Source organism: Tamandua tetradactyla, chromosome X, assembly GCF_023851605.1.
Source record: "Tamandua tetradactyla isolate mTamTet1 chromosome X, mTamTet1.pri, whole genome shotgun sequence".
Lineage (NCBI taxonomy): Eukaryota > Metazoa > Chordata > Mammalia > Pilosa > Myrmecophagidae > Tamandua > Tamandua tetradactyla.
Genome location: NC_135353.1, coordinates 122779139 through 122800938, shown reverse-complemented (window position 1 = coordinate 122800938; position 21800 = coordinate 122779139). Strand labels below are relative to the sequence as shown.

At 39.4% G+C, this 21800-nt stretch overlaps 1 protein-coding gene across 4 annotated transcripts in view; it reads left to right on the top strand.

Annotated features, from left to right (window-relative positions):
- Nucleotides 1-21474, top strand: part of ZNF157 (zinc finger protein 157) — a 76961-nt gene extending 55487 nt beyond the window's left edge. For 2 of the 4 annotated variants that reach the window (XM_077144896.1, XM_077144897.1), the window contains exons 3-5: nt 11867-11993; nt 12283-12378; nt 13242-21474. In XM_077144896.1, coding sequence (XP_077001011.1) covers nt 11867-11993; nt 12283-12378; nt 13242-14443 — 1425 coding nt within the window. In that variant the 3' untranslated portion in view covers nt 14444-21474. Of the gene's footprint in view, nt 1-11853; nt 11994-12196; nt 12379-13241 lie in introns of those variants that run through there. The other 2 variants (XM_077144898.1, XM_077144899.1) reach the window with 2 other exon arrangements.
- Nucleotides 21475-21800: the final 326 nt, after the last annotated feature.

Here is a 21800-nt window from a genome sequence, read left to right as displayed (position 1 = left end):
TTTGATTCCTATATGTTGGAGTGTTTTTTATCAGAAAAGGATGCTGAATTTTGTCAAATGCTTTTTCAGCATCAGTCGAGATGATCATGTAATTTCTCCCTTTCAATTTGTTAATGTGCTGTCTTACATTAATTGATTTTTTTATTTTGAACCATCCTTGCATTCCTGGTATAAACCCCACTTGGTCATGGTGTATAATTCTTTTAACATGTTGTTGGATTCAATTTGCTAATATTTTATTGAGAAATTTGCATCTATGTTCATTAGGGAAATCGGTCTGAGGTTTTCCTTTCTTATAGCATCTTTACCCTGTTTTGTTATTAAAATGATATTAGCTTCATAAAATGAGTTAGGTAGTTTCTTTTTCCTCAGTTTTTTGGAAAATTTTGCCAGGATTGGTGTTATTTCTTTCTGGAATGTTTGATAAAATTCCCCTGTAAAGCCTCTGACCCTGGGCTTTTCTTTATAGGAAGATTTTTTTTTATTAATTAAAAAAAATTAACAAACAAAACATTTAGATATCATTCCATTCTACATATACAATCAGTAATTCTTAATATCATCACATAGTTGCATATTCATTATTTCTTAGTACAATTGCATCAATTTAGAAAAAGAAATAAAAAGACAACAGAAAAAGAAATAAAATGATAATAGAGAAAAAAAAGACTATACATACCATACCCCTTACCCCTCGCTTTCATTTACCACTAGCATTTCAAACTGAATTTATTTTAACATTTGTTCCCCCTATTATTTATTTTTATTCCATATGTTCTACTCTTCTGTTGATATAGTAGCTAAAAGGAGCATCAGACACAAGGTTTTCACATTCACAGAGTCTCATTGTGAAAGCTATATCATTGTTCAGTCATCATCAAGAAACATGGCTAGGGCGGGCCGCGGTGGCTCAGCGGGCAAAGTGCTTGCCTGCTATGCCGGAGGACCTCGGTTCGATTCCCGGCCCCAGCCCATGTAACAAAAACGGAGAAACAGAATACAATAAAACAAGAAAATGTTTAAAAATGTTTCCCTTTCTTCCTTCCTTCCTTCCTTCTATCCTTCCTTCCTTCTCTCTGACTTTCCTTAAAAAAAAAAAAAAAAAAAAAAAAAAAAAAAAAAGAAACATGGCTACAGGAACACAGCACTACATTTTCAGGCAATTCCCTCCAGCCTCTCCACTACATCTTGAACAACAAGGTGATATCTACTTAATGCATAAGAATAACCTCCAGAATAACCTCTCGACTCTGTTTGGAATCTCTCAGCCATTGACACTTTGTCTCATTTTACTCTTCCCCCTTTTGGTTGAGAAGTTTCTCTTAATACCTTGATGTTAATTCTCAGCTCATTCTAGGGTTTTTCTCAGTCCCTTGCTGCTGAGTCTCAGCTCATTCCAGGATCTCTGTCCCACGTTGCCAAGAAGGTCCACACCCCTGGGAGTCATGTCCCACATAGAGAGGGGTAGGGTGGTGAAACTGCTCATTGTGTTGACTGGAGAGAGAGGCCACATCTGAGCAACAAAAGAGGCTCTCTTGGGGGTGACTCTTAGGCCTAAATTTTAAGTAGACTTGACCTATCCTTTGTGGGGTTGAGTTTCATGTGAACAAACCCCAAGCCTGGGGGCTCAGCCTATAGCTTTGGTTGTCCACACTGCTTGTGAGAATATCAAGAATCCAACTTGGGGAAGTTGAATTTCTCCCCAGTCTCAACATTCTCCGAAGGGGGCTTGCAAATACTTTTATAGGAAGATTTTTGATGACTGATTGAATCTATTTTCTTGTGATTGGTTCGTTGCGATCTTCTATTTCTTCCTGAGTCTGTGGAAGTTGTTTGTGTGTCTCCAGGAATTTGTCCATTTCATCTAAGTTGCCTGGTTTGTTGGCATGTAGTTGTTCATAGTATCCTCTTAGGATTTCTTTTATTTCTTCAGCATTTGTGGTAACGCACACTTTCTCATTTCTGCTTTTGTTTATTTGCATCCTCTCTCTTTTTCTCTTTGTCATTCTTGCTAGTCGCCCATCAGTTTTATTGATTTTCTCAAAGAGCCAACTTTTGGTTTTAGTGATTCTTTCTATTGTTCTTTTGTTCCCCCATTCATTTATCCCAGCTTTAATCTTTGTTATTTCTCTTCTTCTGTTGCTTTGGGGTTAGTTTGCTGTTCTTTCTCAAGTTCCTCCACGTCAGCAGTTAAGTCCTCGATTTTTGCTCTTTCTTGTTTTTAAATTAGGCATTTAGGGCAATAAATTTCCCTCTCAGCACAGCCTTTGCCACATCTCATAAGCTCTGATATGTTGTATTCTCATTTTCATTCGTCTCCAAATAGCTACTGATTTCTCTAGCAGTTTCTTCTTTGAGTCATTGGATATTTAAGAGTGTGTTACTTAATCTCCATATATTTGTGAATGTTCTCATTCTTTGGTGGTTATTGAGGTCCAGCTTCATTCCATTGTTATCAGAGCACGTGCTTTGAATAATTCCAATGTTTTTTAATTTATAAAGACATATTTGGTGCCCCAGCATATAATCTATCCTGAAGAATATCCATGAACACTAGAGAAGAATGTATACCGTTGTGTTTTGGGGTACAATGACCTATATATGTCTTTAGGTCTAATTCATTTATCAAGTTGTTTAACTTCTCTGTTTCCTTTTTGATCTTCTGTCTGGTTGTTCTATCTATAGAGGAGAGTGGTGTATTGAAGTCTCCTACTATTATTGTTGAAACATCTTTCGCTCCATTCAGTTTTGCCAATGTCTGTCTCATGTACTTTGGATCTCCTTTATTGGAAACATAAACATTTGTGATTATTATTTCTTCTTGGTGAATTGTCCCTTTGATTAATATATAGTGTCCTTCTTTGTGTCTTATGATGTATTTATGTTTAAAGTCTGTTTTGTCCAATATTAGTATAGCTACTCCTGCTTTCTTTTGGTTACAACTTGCATGGAAAATCTTTTTCCATCCTTTCACTTTCAGTCTATTTCTATCCTTGTGTCCAGGATGAGTCTCTTATAAAATAGCATATAGCTGGATTACTTTCTTAATCCATTCTGCTATTCTGTATCTTTTAATTGGTAAGTTTAGTCTGTTAACATTCAAAGTTATTACTGCAAAAGCGTTTCTTGAATCCACCATCTTATCTTTTGAATTTTATCTGTTAGATCTGTATATTCTTTTCCCTCTTCCTTTTTTATCCTTTAAGTTACTGTTACTAGTACTCTTCAATTCTGTGTCCTCCTCCAGACCTCCCTTTCCTGTTTTTTTTTCGACTGGCAGAACCCTCTTTAGTATTTCTTGTAGTTTCGCATCTTGTTGACAGATTCTTTCAGGATTTTTTTGTCTGTGAAAATTTTAATCTCTCCTTTAGTTTTGAAGGACAGTTTGGCTCGGTACAGAATTCTTGGCTGGAAGTCTTTCTCTTTCAGAATCTTAACATACCACTGTCTTCTCACCTCCATGGTACCAGTTGAGTAGTCTGAACTCAGTCTTATGTGGTTTTCCTTGTATGTAATAGATTGTTTTTCTCTTGTCGCTTTCAGAATTTTCTGCTTCTCTTCAACATTTGAAAGATGGATTAGTATGTGTTTTGGGGAAGGCCTGTTTGGATTTATTTTATTTGGAGTTCATTGAGCTTATTTGACTAACACGTTTATGTCCTTTATAAGGGTTAGGAAGTTTTTCCCCATTGTATCCTCAACTAATCTTCCTGGCCCTTCACTCTTCTTTTCTCCTTCTCGGACACCAGTGATTCTTATATTTGTGAACTTTGTTTTGTCATCATTTCCCTGAGATCCGATTCAAATTTTTCCATCTTTTTTTTTTTTTGCCATTGCTGTTTTGAGTGTTCATAATCAGTTGTACTGTCCTCTAGTTCACTTATTCTTTCTTATGCCTCTTCAAATCTGCTGTTGTGTGTCTCTAGTATGTTTTTCATTTGGTCTACAGAATCTTTAATCTTTGTGGTATCTGCTATTTTTGTATTTATTCTTTCAAATTCCTCCTTATGCTGTGCTAGTGTCTTCTTAATCTCCTTTGTGTCATTAGCCATGCCATTTATTTTATTTAGTAGAGTTATATGAACTTCTTTGATTAGTTGTTCCAATATCTGTGTCTCCTCTGGTGTTTTAATTTGGTCATTAGGCTGGGCTATATCTATTTGCCTTGTCATATACTTAGTGATATTATGTTGCTTTCCCTGCATGTAAATATCTTGATTGATTTACTTTGGAAGTTGATTTCCTCCAGTAGTCTAAACCCTTGTGTTTGTGGGATGGATGTGTAGCAGGATACAGGGCACAGGGGTGGTGCACAACAAAGTGGTCATATATTACAGCACAGGTATTGGTGCAGGTTGGCGATGCTATGCTGGTGCTTGTGAAGGTGGGTTCCCAGTGGTGGGGGGAGGATGTGGCTGTGCGGGTGCTTGGTTCTGTGGGGTGTGGCCCTGGTCTATGCTCATCTAGTGTATGGGGCCCTTTGTGAATGTGCGCAGAGTTATGGCAGCAGGTCGGTGCTATGCCTGCACGGGCTGGGGGCGGATGTGACCCAGCTGTGCAGGTGAGTGCTTTCCCATAGCTGGGAGTAGTGACTAGGGGCCATGACTAGGGGAGTAGTTAGTAAGGGCCCTAGACTAGGGGAGTAAGTTTAGGAATGCTGTAAACTGACGTACCCATGCACAGAGCTCAGGTTGGGGGGGGGGGGACTGGGGCTGTATGACTGTATGGGCTGGGGGCGGCTATTGCCTGGGTGTAGAGGTAAGTGCCTGCAGCTTTTCTGCACTGGTGTCAGCTTGCAGGGAGCAGGGAGGGAGAGGTAATGCTCGCGAGGGGTGTAGGATAGGTGGGTTGGGCTGACTTGGGGTGGGGGTGGGGAGCAGGTATGCACACAAGGGGTTTGCGGGTCAGGGGTGCTTAGGGTGCAGCAAGTGGGGGTGGGTGAAGGGGTTCATGTGCATGGGTGTGTGGTGAGTCACACATCGTGGGGCTGTACTGTGAGTGTAGTGCCTTCAAAGAACATGGCTTGACTTACTTCCTAGTCCCTGTCTATCTATCCATACACTCCTCAGGGCTCCAGGCTTCTGTGTTAGGCTGTTTGTACCAGCTGGGCAATCTCCGGTTCTCTGCTTCTCAGTTCCTCAGCTTTTGCAGCCAGGGCCTATGTGGTGCAGAAGACTCTCCCAGGTCACTTCCACTCTGGAATCACCATCTTAGTCCCTCCTGCCCCCTTTTTAACTATTCCTTAGAGCAGGGCTAAACTTGATCTTTCCTAATCCACCATTTTCCTGGAACTTGTATTAATTTGCTAAAGACTACCAGAATGCACTATACCAGAAATTGGATGGTTTTTATAAAGGGAATTTATTAAGTTACAAGTTTACGATTCTAAAGCCATAAAAATATCTTACTAAGGCATCCAGAGAAAGAAACTCTGACTCAAGAAAGGCTAATCTGGGAGACACATGGCTGGTCCTTGTTTCCAGTTACGTTGCTTCTGGCTTCTGATGCCAGGGGCTTCCTCCCTTAGCATGTGTGGGCCTTCACTTAGCTCCTCTGCGACACAACTCAGGGTTCTAGCTTGCTTAGCATCTCGTGGGAAGGCACATAGCGACATCTGCTGGGCTCTGCATCTCCAAACCTCCATGTCTAGGCAGCTGCTCTCTCCATGGGCACTTGAAGCATCTCTAGATCTGCATCTCTGTCAGCTCTGAAGCAACAGTTCTCTGCGCATCTGTATCTGGGATTTCTCCAAAATATCTCCCCTTTTAAAGGACTCCAGTAAACTAATCAAGACCCACCTGGAATGGGTGGGGTCATGTCTCAATCTAATCAAAATGTCACATCCACAGTTGAGTGGGGCTGTCTCCATAGAAATAATCTAATCAAAGGCTCTACCCTAAATTGTAGGTCTGGTCCCACAAGATTGGATCAGGATAAGAACATGGCTTTTCTGGGGTTCATAATAGTTTCAAACTGGCACATTCCACTCTCTGGACCCCAAAAGACATGTTCTTTCCAAATAGAAAATATATTCATTCCATCTTAATATCACAAAAGCCTAAAACCATTTCAGCAACAATACTAATGCAATACAAAGTCTGAAACAGTACAAAATGTCATCAAAGTCAGTTATAGACGTGGTCTGTTCTGTGGCAAAATCCTCTTCTGGTTTTGGTCCTGTGAAACTCAAGACAAGTTATTTGCTGTCAATATACAAAGGAGGAGCTGTCATAGGATGCATTTTCCCATTCCCATAGGAAGAAATTGAAAGGAAAACAGGGATCACTGGACCAAAGCAGTTCTGAAAACCTCCAGGTCAAACTCCTTTGAATTTCAAAGTCTGAGAATTATTTATCATTTGGGCTTTAGAAAGCACCAGTCCCACACTTTCCAAGAGATTATGCAGTGGCCCTACTCTCTGCAAATGCTGGTGTGAGGGTTGCAACACTGGGGAGAGTTGCAGACCACGTTTTCTTGGCTCCACCCTTTCCAAGCACTGGGGCAGCTCTTGGGCTTTCTGCCATCTCTGGGGCTCAACCCCTTCAAAACAATGGGGCCATAGCCAGGCTGCCCCCGTTCTCTGGGAAATTTGCTCCAACCTGTCCATGACCTGAGGCGGCAAAACTCTTCCTGACCAATGAAGAGTTGTTCCAGGCTGCCATACCAGATGTAGATTTTCTTTTAAAGTAATTTAAATGGAACAGACTGCAGAGCTCTCAGCCCAGTCTTAAGGCATCCCACTTCAGGAATTGAAGAGGGTCCCCACAGTGTCCACTTTGTTTTCAAGCTCCCCCCCCCAACACACACACACAATCCAGCAGTCAAATTTTCAATTTCTATGTTTCTGATAGTTCCTTCTTGTTTTAGTCTCCTGAGATGATTAAGCAAATAATATGAAAAGGGTCAGGTTAAACATTGGGAATTTATTTGCTTATAGTTTTGAGGCTAAAAGAAAGTCAAAATCAAAGCATCTTCAAGGCAATGCTTTCTCCCCAAATACTGTAGCATTCTGGGGCTGGCTGCTGGCAGTCCTTGGTCTTGTTTTGCTACAGGACAAGGCACATTAGAATGTTTCCTGGTCTCTCCCTTCTCTTCTGGTTTCCAGTAATGTTGAGCTTCTGGTTTCTTGTGGCTTTCTCACTTTGTCAGAATTTCACTCCACTTATAAAAGACTCCAATAATAGGATTAAGACCCATCCTGATTGGACTGCGCCACATCTTAACTGATGTAACCTCCCGAGAAGGTCTCACAATGGATCACACTCACTCGAATGGGTTAGATTTAAGAACATGTTTTTCTGGGGTACATATGGATTTAAACTACCACAGTTCCCACTGAAGAATGTTCCTTGTTGATGGAGACAACATTTTCTTGAATATAATTGATTACTATTTAGAATTTTAAAAGGTTTCCTTCTATTTCTTGCATTGATTTTCCTCCCATGTCCAGTTATTCAGTCATCTCAGTGTTTATATCTTGGGCTAGCTATTAGTTTAACTTAAACAAGTAGAAACTATTTTCCTTTCACATTTAAGTGAAGAACTAGTTTGATCAGTGTATATAGGTGATGCCAAATTTACCCAGCAGGCCTTCCTATAGCAATTTTCCCCTCTGAATGGAAGGGCCAAATCCCAGGCCTTGTAGGTAAACGAGTGGGAGATATAAAAAGGGACCTTCTCCCTAGGCTATGCAGCAGAGGAATTTATAGGCAAACTTGGGGACACTCTTCAGTTCCTGGAGTGAGGGCCCTTAAAACTGAGTTCTGTAGCTTGTTCCATTTAAGTTGTCTTAAAAGAAAATCCACATCTGGTATGGCAGCCTGGAGTTATTTTTCACTGTGTCCTGCTTCTCTTTGGATTCATTGTTCATATTCTTGAGTTCTTAGGACAGTTGCTCCCCTTTATGGTGGAGCTCTCACATTCAGGTTTTGCCTCAGCTGGCTGCTGTATCCACACAACGTGGTAATTCTTCTAAATTGTTTGGACTCTCTTTCCCTCCATTATTCTGTTTTTTCTTTTCCATCTATTCCTCTACTCCCTACTTTGTTTCCATGACCCTGATGATTCTAAAGGTAGAGGTCTTAACTTGAGGGATGCCTGCTACCTTTGCCCACTTCTCTTCTTCTGTTTGCCCTTGGTTTCTTCTCTTTTATCTGATGTGCTGGGTATCTCCTGAAATTACAAATTACTGCAAATGTCTGGTTTACTAAAGGTACCCATCTCATAGTCCATTGTTATGCTGTTTTTTTTTTTCATCTTCCATTTTCCCAACTGCATTTTCGAGATTGTGAAGGTAAATGTATATACTTTACTACCCATGGCACTTTCACATGGAACTGCCTTCCCTGTTATTTTCTAGAGCGCCACACTTCAGACTCTGTACTTGGTGCTTCTTTCAAACTTTGTGTTCTCTCTTTCAACCATAGATTTATTTTGATGGTTTCAGCTAGTACTGAAATATTATTGACTCCCAAACCTTGGTTTCTCCCCTAGCCCTTTCTCCTGAGCTCCAGAATCATGTTTCCAGCTCAGGTTCAGTATCGATCTCAGTTTTTCCCTTTATCAAACCATTTGTCTCTCCTGTTTTGCTAATTTCAGTATATGGCATCATCTTCAACCCAACCACTCATGCGTTTATCCTGGGAATAACACTCTTTCCCTTTCCCACACTTGACAATACTTTTGTATAATTTATAAATGTACACATATTGTGGAATGGTCAGAAAATGTTCTGATGGTGTTAGGAAATTTATTTTGAAGACCAGTATTTACAGAAAATTGAAAATCTCTCCGCTTTTGGCCCTTGAATGTCTCATAGCCATTTATCTCATTGGAGCCTAAAGCACTATTTTCCTGCTATATTGTACTGTATATGATTGCATGAACTCACCATGTATATTTCATGTCTTCCTGCCTTTCCTTATGCTGTTGCCCCATATTCATGAAGGAAACAAAATTCAATTTTGCTTGGAATTTTAGGGTATTTGTAGACCCTTATGCTTAGGGACCTATGCAACTAATGTGAGGAATTCCTGCTATATCATGAGTGGTCACCCAGGCCCTGCCCTTGCTTGTCTCTGGTTCCATATCCTCCTATAAAGGTAGCTTTTTCCCTTCAGGCCTGGGTATTTCACAGTAAGAACACCATGGTGAATTGATAAGGCCCCTGCACCATCTGTTAAATGGGGAAATGCCTACCACTTATTTCCCCTGGGCTTCAGGGTGGAATTTTCTTGTTTTCTTGATGGTCAGCCATCTGTATAAAACCTGGTTCATGAAGAGGTGAACCATTTTCTAGGTTTGTTATAGATGAAATTAGCACTGTTTTGCCTTTCAAATCCTAGGCACTAATTTAGTTGAAACTTTTTTGTGCTTTTGCCCTTTCCTTAACATTTTCTGGACTCCAGAAGTATTGCTTTCTGCCGTGCTATCAATGATAATGTAAACCAGCTACAGGGCTCCTAGGGACATTGGAACTGAAAATAGGGTCTTACCCTGCTTGTGTTCACCCCTAAATGGACCTTCTTTATGCTTCCATCACACAATTGCTTTAACTTCTCATCTAAACTGTTGATGAGGACCTACCAGGCCCAGATTAAGACTTGAAAACGTGCTTGACCATTGTGTTCTCTGGTCCTTTAAGATCAGCTTTGCTGCAACTTGGGTTCTTGGGGCCCTCAAACATAGCTGTGAAATTGAGTTAGAGTATAACAATGCCTTAAAGTGTCCCAGGTTATGAAGTAGTTATTAGGTTGATTGGCTCAAGAGTTAACATGCCAGAAATAGAGGTTACTTATACTGTAAAGCATTACAAAATCAGATTACCTTAAAATGATGTATACAAAGCCATGAAAAGAAGCACTTATGAGGATGGAAACCAAAGGTTTATGTCCCAGATCTGTTTTGTACTAAATATGGGAATAGTGTTTCTGTCTTGCCTGTAAAATGCTAATAACATCTAGCCTAACAACCTCACACATTGTTAAAATGATCAAACAAAATACATTTTTGACTTAAAATTGATAAGAAGTTGTAAAAAATTGTGCACTGCAGTTTAGCATACCATGATACACCATTCCCTAAACAAATAAAGGGACTATCATTTTCTGAGAAGAGCTACTCCTGTTATAAGATCTGCAGGTTAATGAATGTTAATACAGGTTGTTCATGACATTCAGTGTGTATACCTGGTATGTTCTAGGTGTTAGAGAAAACAAAAACCTAGTTTTAGGGAGCAAGCGCAGTGCAGTGAGCCATGTTACCTATTAACTAAGGAGAGTGACTAGAAGGTAGTTGTGGGAACTTTTCCTCCAAGCCTCCTGTTCCCAGGTTCTAGGGGTTTTGTTCGTTGGCTTTTTCATTTTTAATTTTTAAATTAAAAAAACAATACAACACCAAACAAACTCAAACTTTCTTAACTTTTGATCTCTGTTCTACATATATAATCAGTAATTCACAATATCATCGCATAGTTGCATATTCATCATCATGATAATTTCTTGGAACATTTGCATCTATTCAGAAAAAGAAAACAAAAAAAAATTCATAAATACCATACACCTTACCCCTCCCTTTCATTGATCACTAGCATTTCAATCTAAATTTATTTTAACATTTGTTCCCCCTATTATTTATTTTTATTCCATATGTTCTACTCCTCTGTTGACAAGGTAGATAAAAGGAGCATCAGACACAAGGTTTTCACAATCACACAGTCACATTGTAAAAACTATATCATTACACAATCATCTTCAAGAAACATGGCTACTGGAACACAGCTCTACATTTTCAGGCAGTTCCCTCCAGCCTCTCCATTACATCTTGACTAACAAGATGATATCTGTTTAATGCGTAAGAATAACCTCCAGGGTAACCTCTTGACTCTGTTTGGAATCTCTCAGCCATTGACAGTTTATTTTGTCTCATTTCACTCTTCCCCCTTTTGGTTGAGAAGTTTTTCTCAATCCCTTGACACTGAGTCTCAACTCATTCTAGGATTTCTGTCCCACATTGCCAGGAAGGTCCATACCCCTGGGAGTCATGTTCCACGTAGACAGGGGAAGGGTGATGAGTTTGCATTGGCTTTTTAAAATGTTTGGGTATTTAAGAGTAAATTTTTTGTTAATACATTATGTGGGGGTGAGTGTAATTAGAAGGGGAAATTTTAGGTGGTATATATGCCCGTAGAATAAAAAAAACAAACACAGGACAGTACAGCATAAACAGGGAACTCTAATGTAAACTATGGGCTGCAATTAATAGCACAGTTACAGTACTCTTTCATCAGTTTCTACAAAGGTAGCACTCTAATGCAAAGTATTAATAAATATGTCAGCTCTATATTTTCTGTATGATTTTTCTGTGAACCTACAACTTCTCTAATAAAAAATTATTTTAAAATAAAAAAAAAAAGAATTCAAGGCCCTACTTCCTCCAGTGAAATACAATCTGACGACACAGGGTGGAATTCAGTTCTGTCCCTTTTGAAACCCCATTGAACCCTGTATTCATAGTACTTGTCATGCCTCATCGTGAATATGTGTTCATTTACAAGTGTCCTTACCAGGGTATGAGCTCCTTGAAAGCAGATACAGTATCTTACTCATTTTTATTTCCCCAACAATTTGTACAGGTCCAATCACATAATGTTAATAGTAGTATTCATAAATTGATAAATTAACATAGTAGCAAGACTTTTCTACCCCTATTCCCATATACACAAAGTAGGACACAACAAACACATGGAGTCAAGTGTCCAGTGTAACTATTCCTGGTCAGTTTTCAGTAGTGCTCTTTTGGAAGCGAATTAGTTCCCACACGTCTTTTCCCTGTCTCCCATTCTGATCATTGCAGATTGTTGTTACAGGAATCAGTGTCATTCGAGGACGTGGCTGTGGATTTTACCCAACAGGAGTGGCAAAGACTAGACTTTGCACAGAAGGCAATGCACAAGGACGTGATGCTGGAGAACTACAGCAACCTGGCATCTGTGGGTGAGGATTATTTTCCCTGTAGCTCCTGGTAGCATGAATTTCCTTATTTGGGTGCTGTAATGTGTGAAAATGCTGTAGAGTTTAATGATATTTTAGTTTCAGATTCAAGGGTCACAGATGATTGATCAGTTTGGGGTACCAAGAAGATATGTGTGTACTCACTTCCCTAATGAAAGGTTTAAATGGGCCCCTTCCTTGTGCAGCTCTTGAAGATGCACCTTCCTCCTCCATCAGAGGCCCTAAAGCTCAGGCAACTTGGCCCATGTCCTCTGCCATTTCCCATTAACAGGCCTCTGCGTGGCCAAACCAGAGATGATCTTCAAGTTGGAGCGAGGAGAAGAGCTGTGGATATTAGAGGAGGAATCCTCCAGCCATAGTTACCCAGGTGAGTGAGCAAGAACCAGGTAGATGGAAAACAGGAAATAAGATCCTAGGAATTCAGGTCCAAGGTTATTCTGTGGAATGTTTTTCAGGAATCTCTTTTTAGAGGCCTTCGCTCTTTAAAAATGACTAGAGGAGAAAAAAAAAAAAGACTAGAGGATAGTAGGTTTACATGCTTTAGATACCTAAATCACTCACACTTAAATACTCAATTTTATGTTAATTTTTGTAAGGTGCTTTATCACTGTTACCTAACCCTGCCTGCCTTGTCTTAGACATTTATTCCTAGTTATTCTCCTCTTTTAGTGTTCTCAGTTGCCTTCCTTCCCTCCATTACCTTAGGTGTCTTCTGTTGACAAGCATTCATTTAATGACCCAACAAATCATAAATGAGTATCAACTGTATGCTGGCCATGTTCTAGGTGTGGAGATTCATCAGTGAATAAAATGATATCTCCTTTCCTGGGGCTTTCAGTCTAGTGAAGGGAAGATTAAGAAGCATAGATGATAATGGGGCTGTACATGTGGTTAGGGAAGAATTTTTGGTGAAATTACCGTTAGAGTTCAGACATCAGTGATATGGGAATCATATAGCCATGTAGCCTTTCAACGTTCTGGACAGAGAGAATAGCAAGTGTCAATCCTAGTCAGAGTGGTATATCCTAGGAATGACAAAGAGGCCAGTGCAGCTTGAGGAGGGTGAGTGAGTGTGAGAGTATTTAGAGGTGACATCAGAGAATTAGCAGGGGACCAAATTATATTGAGTTTTATAGGCTATACTAAGGAGTTTGATTTTGTTGTGTAAGAAGGGAAACCATTGTTGGGTTTGAGTGAAATAGTGACATAATCTGATTTATGTTTTTAAAGGATCTCACTCACTGTTGTGTGGCAACAATTCTGTTGGGCGTAATGCCCTCAGACATGATGAGAATTTCCTTCAGTCCCGGAAGATTCAAACTTTGAATCAAATTGTTGAATATAATGGATGCGGGAAAGTCTTCCATAAAAAAACAGGCTTTGTTAGACATAAGAGAATACACACAGGACGTAAAAATTTTGAATGTCATGAATGTGGAAAAACTTACTGCAGGAAATCAAATCTTATTGAACATCTGAGACTACACACAGGGGAGCGACCCTATGAATGTGGTGAATGTGGAAAAACCTTCAGTGCAAGTTCATACCTCATTGCTCATTCGAAAACCCATACAGGGGAGAAGCCCTTTGAATGTAATGAATGTGGGAAATCTTTTGGCAGGAAGTCACAACTCATTCTACATCAGAGAACTCACACAGGAGAGAGACCCTATGAATGTAATGAATGTGGAAAAACCTTTTCTGAAAAGGCAACCCTCACGATTCATCAGAGAACTCACACAGGGGAGAAACCATATGTATGTAGTGAATGTGGGAAAACATTTCGTGTAAAGATTTCCCTTACCCAACACAAGCGAACTCACACAGGAGAGAAACCCTATGAGTGTGGTGAATGTGGTAAAAATTTCCGTGCGAAGAAATCCCTAACTCACCATCAAAGAATCCATACAGGTGAGAAACCCTATAAATGTGGTGAATGTGGGAAATTTTTCAGAATGAAGATGACTCTCAATAATCATCAGAGAACTCATACAGGTGAAAAACCCTATCAGTGTAATGAATGTGGGAAATCTTTCAGGGTGCACTCATCTCTCGGTATACATCAGAGAATTCACACAGGAGAGAAACCTTATGAATGTAATGAATGTGGTAATGCCTTCTATGTTAAAGCACGCCTCATTGAACATCAGAGAATGCATTCAGGAGAGAAACCCTATGAGTGTGGTGAATGTGGAAAAATCTTCAGCATGAAAAAATCTCTTCGTCAACACCAAAAAACGCACACAGGAGAAAAACCTTATGAATGTAGTGAATGTGGACATGCCTTCTATGTAAAAATACGTCTTATTGAACATCAACGAATTCATACAGGAGAGAGACCCTTTGAATGTCAAGAATGTGGGAAAGCTTTTTGCCGCAAAGCACACCTCACAGAACATCAAAGGACTCACCTAGCCCGGTCCTTATCTTGAACATTCGATAAAGTATCTCCCTGTGAAGACTCCCCTCACAATTTGGTCAAACACCTTGTGACATCTGGTCACCAGGGCACATGGACAGAGTGTGCCTGTAAGGATTTGGCACCTACATTGCTATGAGAAAATGTCCTGTTCCTCTTCGGGAATAGCTCATTGTTGTTTTCATTTGGATTTCCCTAACTAGTGGTGAGCTTGAACATCTTATTTGTTGTTTGGCTGTTTGGTTTTTTTCTTTTCATTCCTTTTGCTCATTGTTTTCTAATAGCTTGATCATGTTTATTTCTTGGTTGAAATATTGTTTATTGTTTTTTTAATTATATGTGAATATAGGAGTTCTTTGTCAGCTGTGTGTGTTGCAGATATCTTCTCCTGGACCATGCCTGGTTCTTCAGTTTTTAATCTACTCTGAGTTATTTGTGTGTGTGTGTGTGTGTGTGTGTGTGTGTGTGTGTAATGTGAAGTTCTCAATATGTTAATACTATATTTTAAGAAACTCATGTAAATGGCATCACACTATGTTGAAAGTTCTGAAGCTTGCTTTTTTCATGTACTGTTGCCATTCCAAGAGCTTCTCTTGTTGATAAAATAGATTTGATTTTTTCACTTTTCTTTCCATTTCCCTAGTAATGTTCATTTGTATTGTTTCTGTGTTCAGCATCTAGACCTAGAAAGGGAACTGATGGGTCACAGGGTATAGGTAGCATGACAGTTATTAAGTTATTGTCTCTCCAATTCCAAACCCACCCACCCTTCTGTTCTGTGCCCTGTAATACTAGGGCTGTGACTACACACCACATTAATGTCTTGCCAGCTGCTCCCTGTTGGGCCTTGCCACTAAAAGGTATTAGAGATAAACTATGAGTCTGGAGAAGGAACTTTGCTCCTTTCTTCCTGTTAACTTCCTATTCATGTCAACATCAGCCCAGCATAGTTCCTTCAGTTAAGCAGCAGCAATTCCTTGCTATAGTAACAGTTTAATCTATTTTGTGGTTTTCCAGCACTTACTGAACCAGCCTTATGGCATCCCACCTACCTCAGAGACCTAGCATTAGTTTACTGGTGCCATCTCATTAGAGGTCTGAGTCATAGCCCAGGAGACCCCTCCCTTACCATTCTAATTTAATAAATCCAACTTCTTCACTTTGTTACCTTAGCCCTAGTAGTAGTAGCCACTTCCTACATTTGACTCCCCTTTTATAAATTTAGTTTTCTCTTTTTGTCTTTTCAGTAGCTTGGTTAACCACTTCCTAACTAGCTAAAAATGGTTTTGTATATTAAGTTCTCTCTTAAAAAAACTGGTGTGATTTCCGTCTCCTGGCTGTGCCCTGGTTGATGCAGAAAATTTTCAACGTTTATTAAATATTAATTTTGTTTCTCCAAATTGTAGTAATTTCCACTCTCCTGTGCAATTTGAGAACGTTTCCATTTTCCCACATATTCCCCAGTACTTGATTATCAGTCTTTTAAAATTCTTGCCAGTCGTTTAATAGCAATTTTACTCATATACATGTGTACATATATATTTCAAAATATAATGATGTTTTGCATTTTATTAATGTTTATATGTAATATGTTTGTGCATGCATATATGTATATCTCTCCATAAAACGTTATTTTATATGGGCAGTCTTCATTTAGTTTTAACTACATAATCACCACCTTTTGCTCTTCAGCCATTTCTGCATTCCAGGATCATTTTCCTCTTTTCTTGAAAACTACCCTTTAGAATTTCCTTTAGGTAGGGGTCAGTTAGTGGTGAACCCCTCAACTTTCTCTGAGAATGTTTTTTTAATTGCACCTTTTTTAAATAAGCAAAAGCAAATTGTTTACCTTTAGTATTTGGTAGCACTATACACAGTAATTTGTTGCTACATTGAGATTTTTTTATTTTTGCTAAATGTCCTTAGATGATTATGATGACCCATGATATTCAGATTATCAGATGCCCCAAAATATACCGTACACTTGAATGTACATATTATACTTTGTACATTTTGTATACAGCGTGCTCTCCTCATTTATTAACTTAATTTATCAAGATGCCATCTTACCAGTTCTTTCGATCTTCAGCTCAGGCATTTAAAAAGTTAAATTTAGTGTTTTACAATTTTATTATGAAGGGGGTGTGAGGGTAGTTCAGTGGTAGAATTCTCGCCTGTCATATGGGAGACCCAGGTTCAATTCCCAGCCCATGCACTTCCCAAACAAACAAACAAGCAAACAAACAAATGAAAAACCAAATAAACAAAAATTCAGCAAACAGTCCTGCAATAAGGGGATACTCACATGGAGAAAGAATTAAATGTGACGCTCACCATACAGCATACAAAAAATATTTTATTATGGAAAAAGTTACACATACACAAAAGTAGTCTATAGAGTCAGAAAGCAGATCATTTTTCTGTGAGAATTGACACACCCCTCAAATAACCACTTTCTAGGGAAGAGGGAACTTTCTAGAATGATGGAAATAATCTGTATCTTGATTGGTAAGTGTGCTAATGGGTGGGTGCAGTAGTCATCAAATCAGTGAACTTAAGATTTGTGCATTTCAAACAGTAGTCATCAAATGAGTGAACTTAATATTTGTGCATTTCAAGTGAATTATATCTCAATTAAAATTTTAAAACAAACCAATAAAAATTTCCCTATTTCTACGACAGGAGTCAGACTTAGGCTGCCTGGAGAGAAACAGTATCCTGACTGCTTGATCAGTTGGAGGACACTGGCACTGAGAAACTCATTCTTCCTAAGGCTTTACAAATTGTCTTGCTCTGTGAAAATAAGCTTTTCTGAGGCCCCATGATGGGGTGAGCAGACCCTCCCCTAGGTACCATCCCTATATATGGTGATCCCCCATTGGCCAGGACTACAATGTATTTGACTCCCAGCAGCCTGCTTGATCCTCCTTTAGCTGCCACTATAGTACTTTTAACCCCCATTGTCTGTCACTACAGTGTCTTCTAACAACCTATTAGCTTATAGCAGTTCTTACCACCCCTTTAGCTGCCATTCCAATTTTTGCTGCTTCCATTACTTTACAACATAGTGTCTTATTACCTACTTTAGGCCCAGCATGGTGGCTGTTGATCTCCCATTAGCTCACAACAACGTGTCTTATTACCTTCCTTTATGCCTAATATTGTTGATGCCTTTAGCCCTGGCCATTGTGTCTGTCAAACCTCCACTGGCTACCAATATAATATATTTAATCCAGTAAGTTCTAAGTCTGTTCTTCGTACGTTAGATCCCATTACTTTCTCTGCTGTTTACTTATTAGTCACCAATACAGTGTGTTTGACCCCATGAACCTACAATATAATGTCAACTAGCTTTGCAATAGCAACAATATCTGTCTGCTCTCCCCCTACTAGCTACCAATATGGTAACTCTGATCTTCCTCAGCCTCCAGCACATCTGCAGAGCACACGTGCCCTTCTCTGTCTTCTAATCCCCCATTTACTACCATTTCAAAATTTTTTAACCTTATTAAAGACTGAGCAGAGTATCTGTTTTTCTTAAAATAGCCCCCATTGCTGTGTCTTCATCCAATACATTACAGCCCATTGGTATTATGTGCTGACTATACATTAATATCTTTTGATTTGTTAACTACCAGCACAGAGTATGACCCCCTTGAAGGACTATCACAGTGTTTTCTCTCCTTACAATAGTCCATTCACTGTTTCAAATCCCTCCATACCCCAATCAACCACTTGTATTGTCTTTGACCTCTTGAGGCCTTAGTAGAGCCTGCTGATGCCACATTTGCCCCTATCATGGTGTCTGTTTATACTCCATTAGCCAAGAGTACAGTGTCTTTGGCATCCATGAGAACCTAACAATGTATCTGTTAACCCTATCCTAGGTACCATCCCTCTGTCTATTGGTTCTGAATTATCCATAATAGCAAAGACTTTACTTTCATGAGCCCCCAGCAAAATGTCTGCCTAGCCTCACCTTGCTGTTCACCTGTTAGGTATAAGCATGGTGTCTTTGACCCTCATAAATCCCAACACTTATTTGCTGACCCTGTATTAATCCCCATCACTGTTCCTATTGATCCCTGACGAGTCTCATGACACCCCAGCACAATGCATATGACCCATCCCAGTGTATGTTAACCCTCTATGTGACTACTCTGACCCTATGTTAGCCTCATCACTGCATTTGTCTATCTTGGTAACAAATACGGTGTCTTCGATCTTTATAAAGAATCACCATTGTGTCTGCTGACCTCACCTTAGCCCCTTATCACTGTCTGCTCCTTAGCCATACATGGTTTATATTTGTGACAGTATCAGCCCATTCGTCAGCCCCCATCATTATGTATACTTCATCATTGTGTATGCTTATCCCTCATTGTCCCCTAATGCAGTGCATTGACTCCCCTCAAGCCCGAACATTAGAGTCCATCATTGTTTCTGATCTGATATTAACCACCACTATAGGGTCTTTGGCCCTCAAGTGCTTCCATAACCATGTCTCCTGCTCTACTGAGTAGTGTGGTTGCTTCCTCAATCCTGGGTACGTTCAGACTCATCACTGTGTCTATTGAATACCCACCAGTCATCAATTTAGTGTCTTTAATGCTGAGATATCTCCCCACACTATCTGATGACCCTATCTGGCACCAATCATTGTTCCCTTATTTTTTGTCTGTGTGCTAGTTTGTTGGCTCTTCTCTACAGTTTTTTCTTGGATGATGATAGCTCTCCAGTCCTCCAGGCTGTTTTCTTATTTTTCTGACTGTCCCTTGGTCTGTGGGGCTGTAGCTTGATACTCAGAGACTTTTCTGTTGTTCCTCTAGCTGTTTTGTTGTTCCCATGGCTATCTTGGAAACACAAGGACTGTTCTGTGGTCTTTCCAGATATTTGACAGTTCGTCTGTCCCTCAGGTCAAGACACTGTCCCCTTGTTCCTCCAGCTGTTTCCTTATTTCTATAGCTGTTCCTTTGTCCTTAGAAACTGATCTCCTATCTCTCAGGCTGTTTTCTAGGTATTTCTGGCTATTGCATGACATCTGGAAATTGTTTCCTCTTCCAGTCAGCTGTTTCAGGGTCTCCCTGACTGTCCTCCTACTAAAAGGATTATTCCTTGGCCTTTCTGGCTGTTTGATAGTCATTCTTACTGTTCACTTCAGTGACTGTTCCCTGGTCCCTATGGCATTTTTCTAGATTATTGGGATGTTTCCTCTGCCCTGAGGCTATCCTCTGGAATCTCAAGCTGTTCCTGCTGCTTCTAGCTCTTCCCCAATACCTGGAATAGGTTACCTTACCCTTTTGGTTATCTCAATCAACGGTATGTTCAGAATTCCCATTGTTTATTTCCTAGTCTTCCCACTGTCTATTTTCTACTCTCTCCAATTGCTCCCCCATCCCAAAGACTGTTTATTCCCTTGCTGTGGCTGACAAGACATTAAGTAGCAAGTGGGAAGTCCAGGCTTGCCTCAGAGCCCTGGGATAGACTCCTGACAGGATCTGTAGTCCTGGGGTCACTATATCTGTCTCCTTTCACCCTTCTTGAAAATCCATTAAAATGAACAGTTCTCCCTGCACCCCACCCCACCCCTCACCCCAGCATTCCTTATATCTTTGTAAATCTCTGCTTGGGAGAGTCTGACAGTCTGAGAGGAAGCATGTAGGTATTACAACTGTGTGAGGTGAAGAACATGGGGGAATCCAGCTTAGTGGGTAGCACTTTATCCCTCTTTCACCTGGCTCTCAATAGTTCTCCCTAAATACTGGGCATCATTGTCTCACAGCCAGTAATTGTCCTCCAGCCCTAGCACAACATCTGAAGGATTCTGGGTAGTTGGCCCCATGGATATTTTTCATGTCAAAACACATGAAATGTTAAAAAATAATTTGATATGTAATATTACTGATTTAATTTGTAGACAGGCAGTATAATGTAATGATTAAGAACATGAATCTGGAGCCAGATCTGTATTCAAATTCTGCCCTGTAATGGTTTCTTAGATATGATAGCAATAGGACCAGCTACGAAATAAAAGATGGATAAATTGAACTTCATTCAAATTAAAACTTTTTTGCTTCAAAGGACATCATCAAGAAAATGAAAAGACAAATTTCAGAATGGGAGAAAGTATTTGCAAGTCATTTATCATAAACATTTATCTGATATGGGACTTGTATTCAGAATATATAACTCTTACAGCTCAAATATAAAAACAAATAAATAACCTAATTTAAAATGGGCAAAGGATATGAATATATATTTCTTCATAGAAGATATCTAAATGGCCAATAAGCATATGAAAATATGTTCTACATCATTGGTCATTAGGGAAGTGCAAATCAGACTACAAAGAGATGCCACTTAACACCCACTAAGATGGCTATAGTAATTTTTTAGAACACTAAAAGTAGTGTGTTGACAAGGATGTGGAGAAATTGGAACTTTGATACATTGCTGGTGGGGATGCAAATTGTGCAGCTACTGTGGAAAAACAGTTTGGCATGTCCTCAAAAATTCCACTCCTAGGTATCAGCACAGGAGAAATGGAAATGCATGTCCATGAGAAATACTTCTACACATATGTTCATACGAGCATTATTCCTAACAGCCCAAAGTGGAAACAACCCAACTGATGGCATGGATAAACAAAATGCACTAGATCTGTACAATAGGATAATAAAAAGGAATGAAGTACTGGTACATGCCACAACGTGGATGAACCTTGGAAACACATTAAATGAGAGCAGCCAGTCACAGAAGATCACAAATTGTGATTCCATTTATGTGAAATGTCCAGGATATGCAAAACTAGAGACAAAATAGATAAGTGGTTGTCTAGGGCTAGGGTAGGGGATGGAGGTGGGAGGAATGGGGATAGACTGTTAATGGGTACAGGGTTTCTTTCAGGGGTGATGAAAATGTTCTAAAATCTGATTGTGGTGATGGTTGCACAATTCTGAATATATTAATTTAATTGTATACTTTAAATGGGTGAATTTTATTGTAAGTTTGTTACATCTCAATAAAGTTTTAAAAAATTTTGAACCAGGTCAGTATGTGTTTTTAAATTTGAATCCGTGTAATATTTTTTTAAAGAAAAAAATTTTACCTACTGCCTGTTTAAAATTTAGGGGAAAAATATCTTGCACATTCCTGTCTTAGCTGTGTGTCAGGAAAATCACATTAGCTCTCTCTGCCTCAGTTTTCATATCTGTAAAATGGGGGTAAAAGTAATGACCAACTTATAGAGACAATGTGAGTATTAAATGAAGTCACATATATAAAGTATTTACAATAGTGTAGGCACACAGCTCTCTTAAGTATTAGTTATTATTAGTAATAATAATGGTAAATGTAATTTAACATAACTT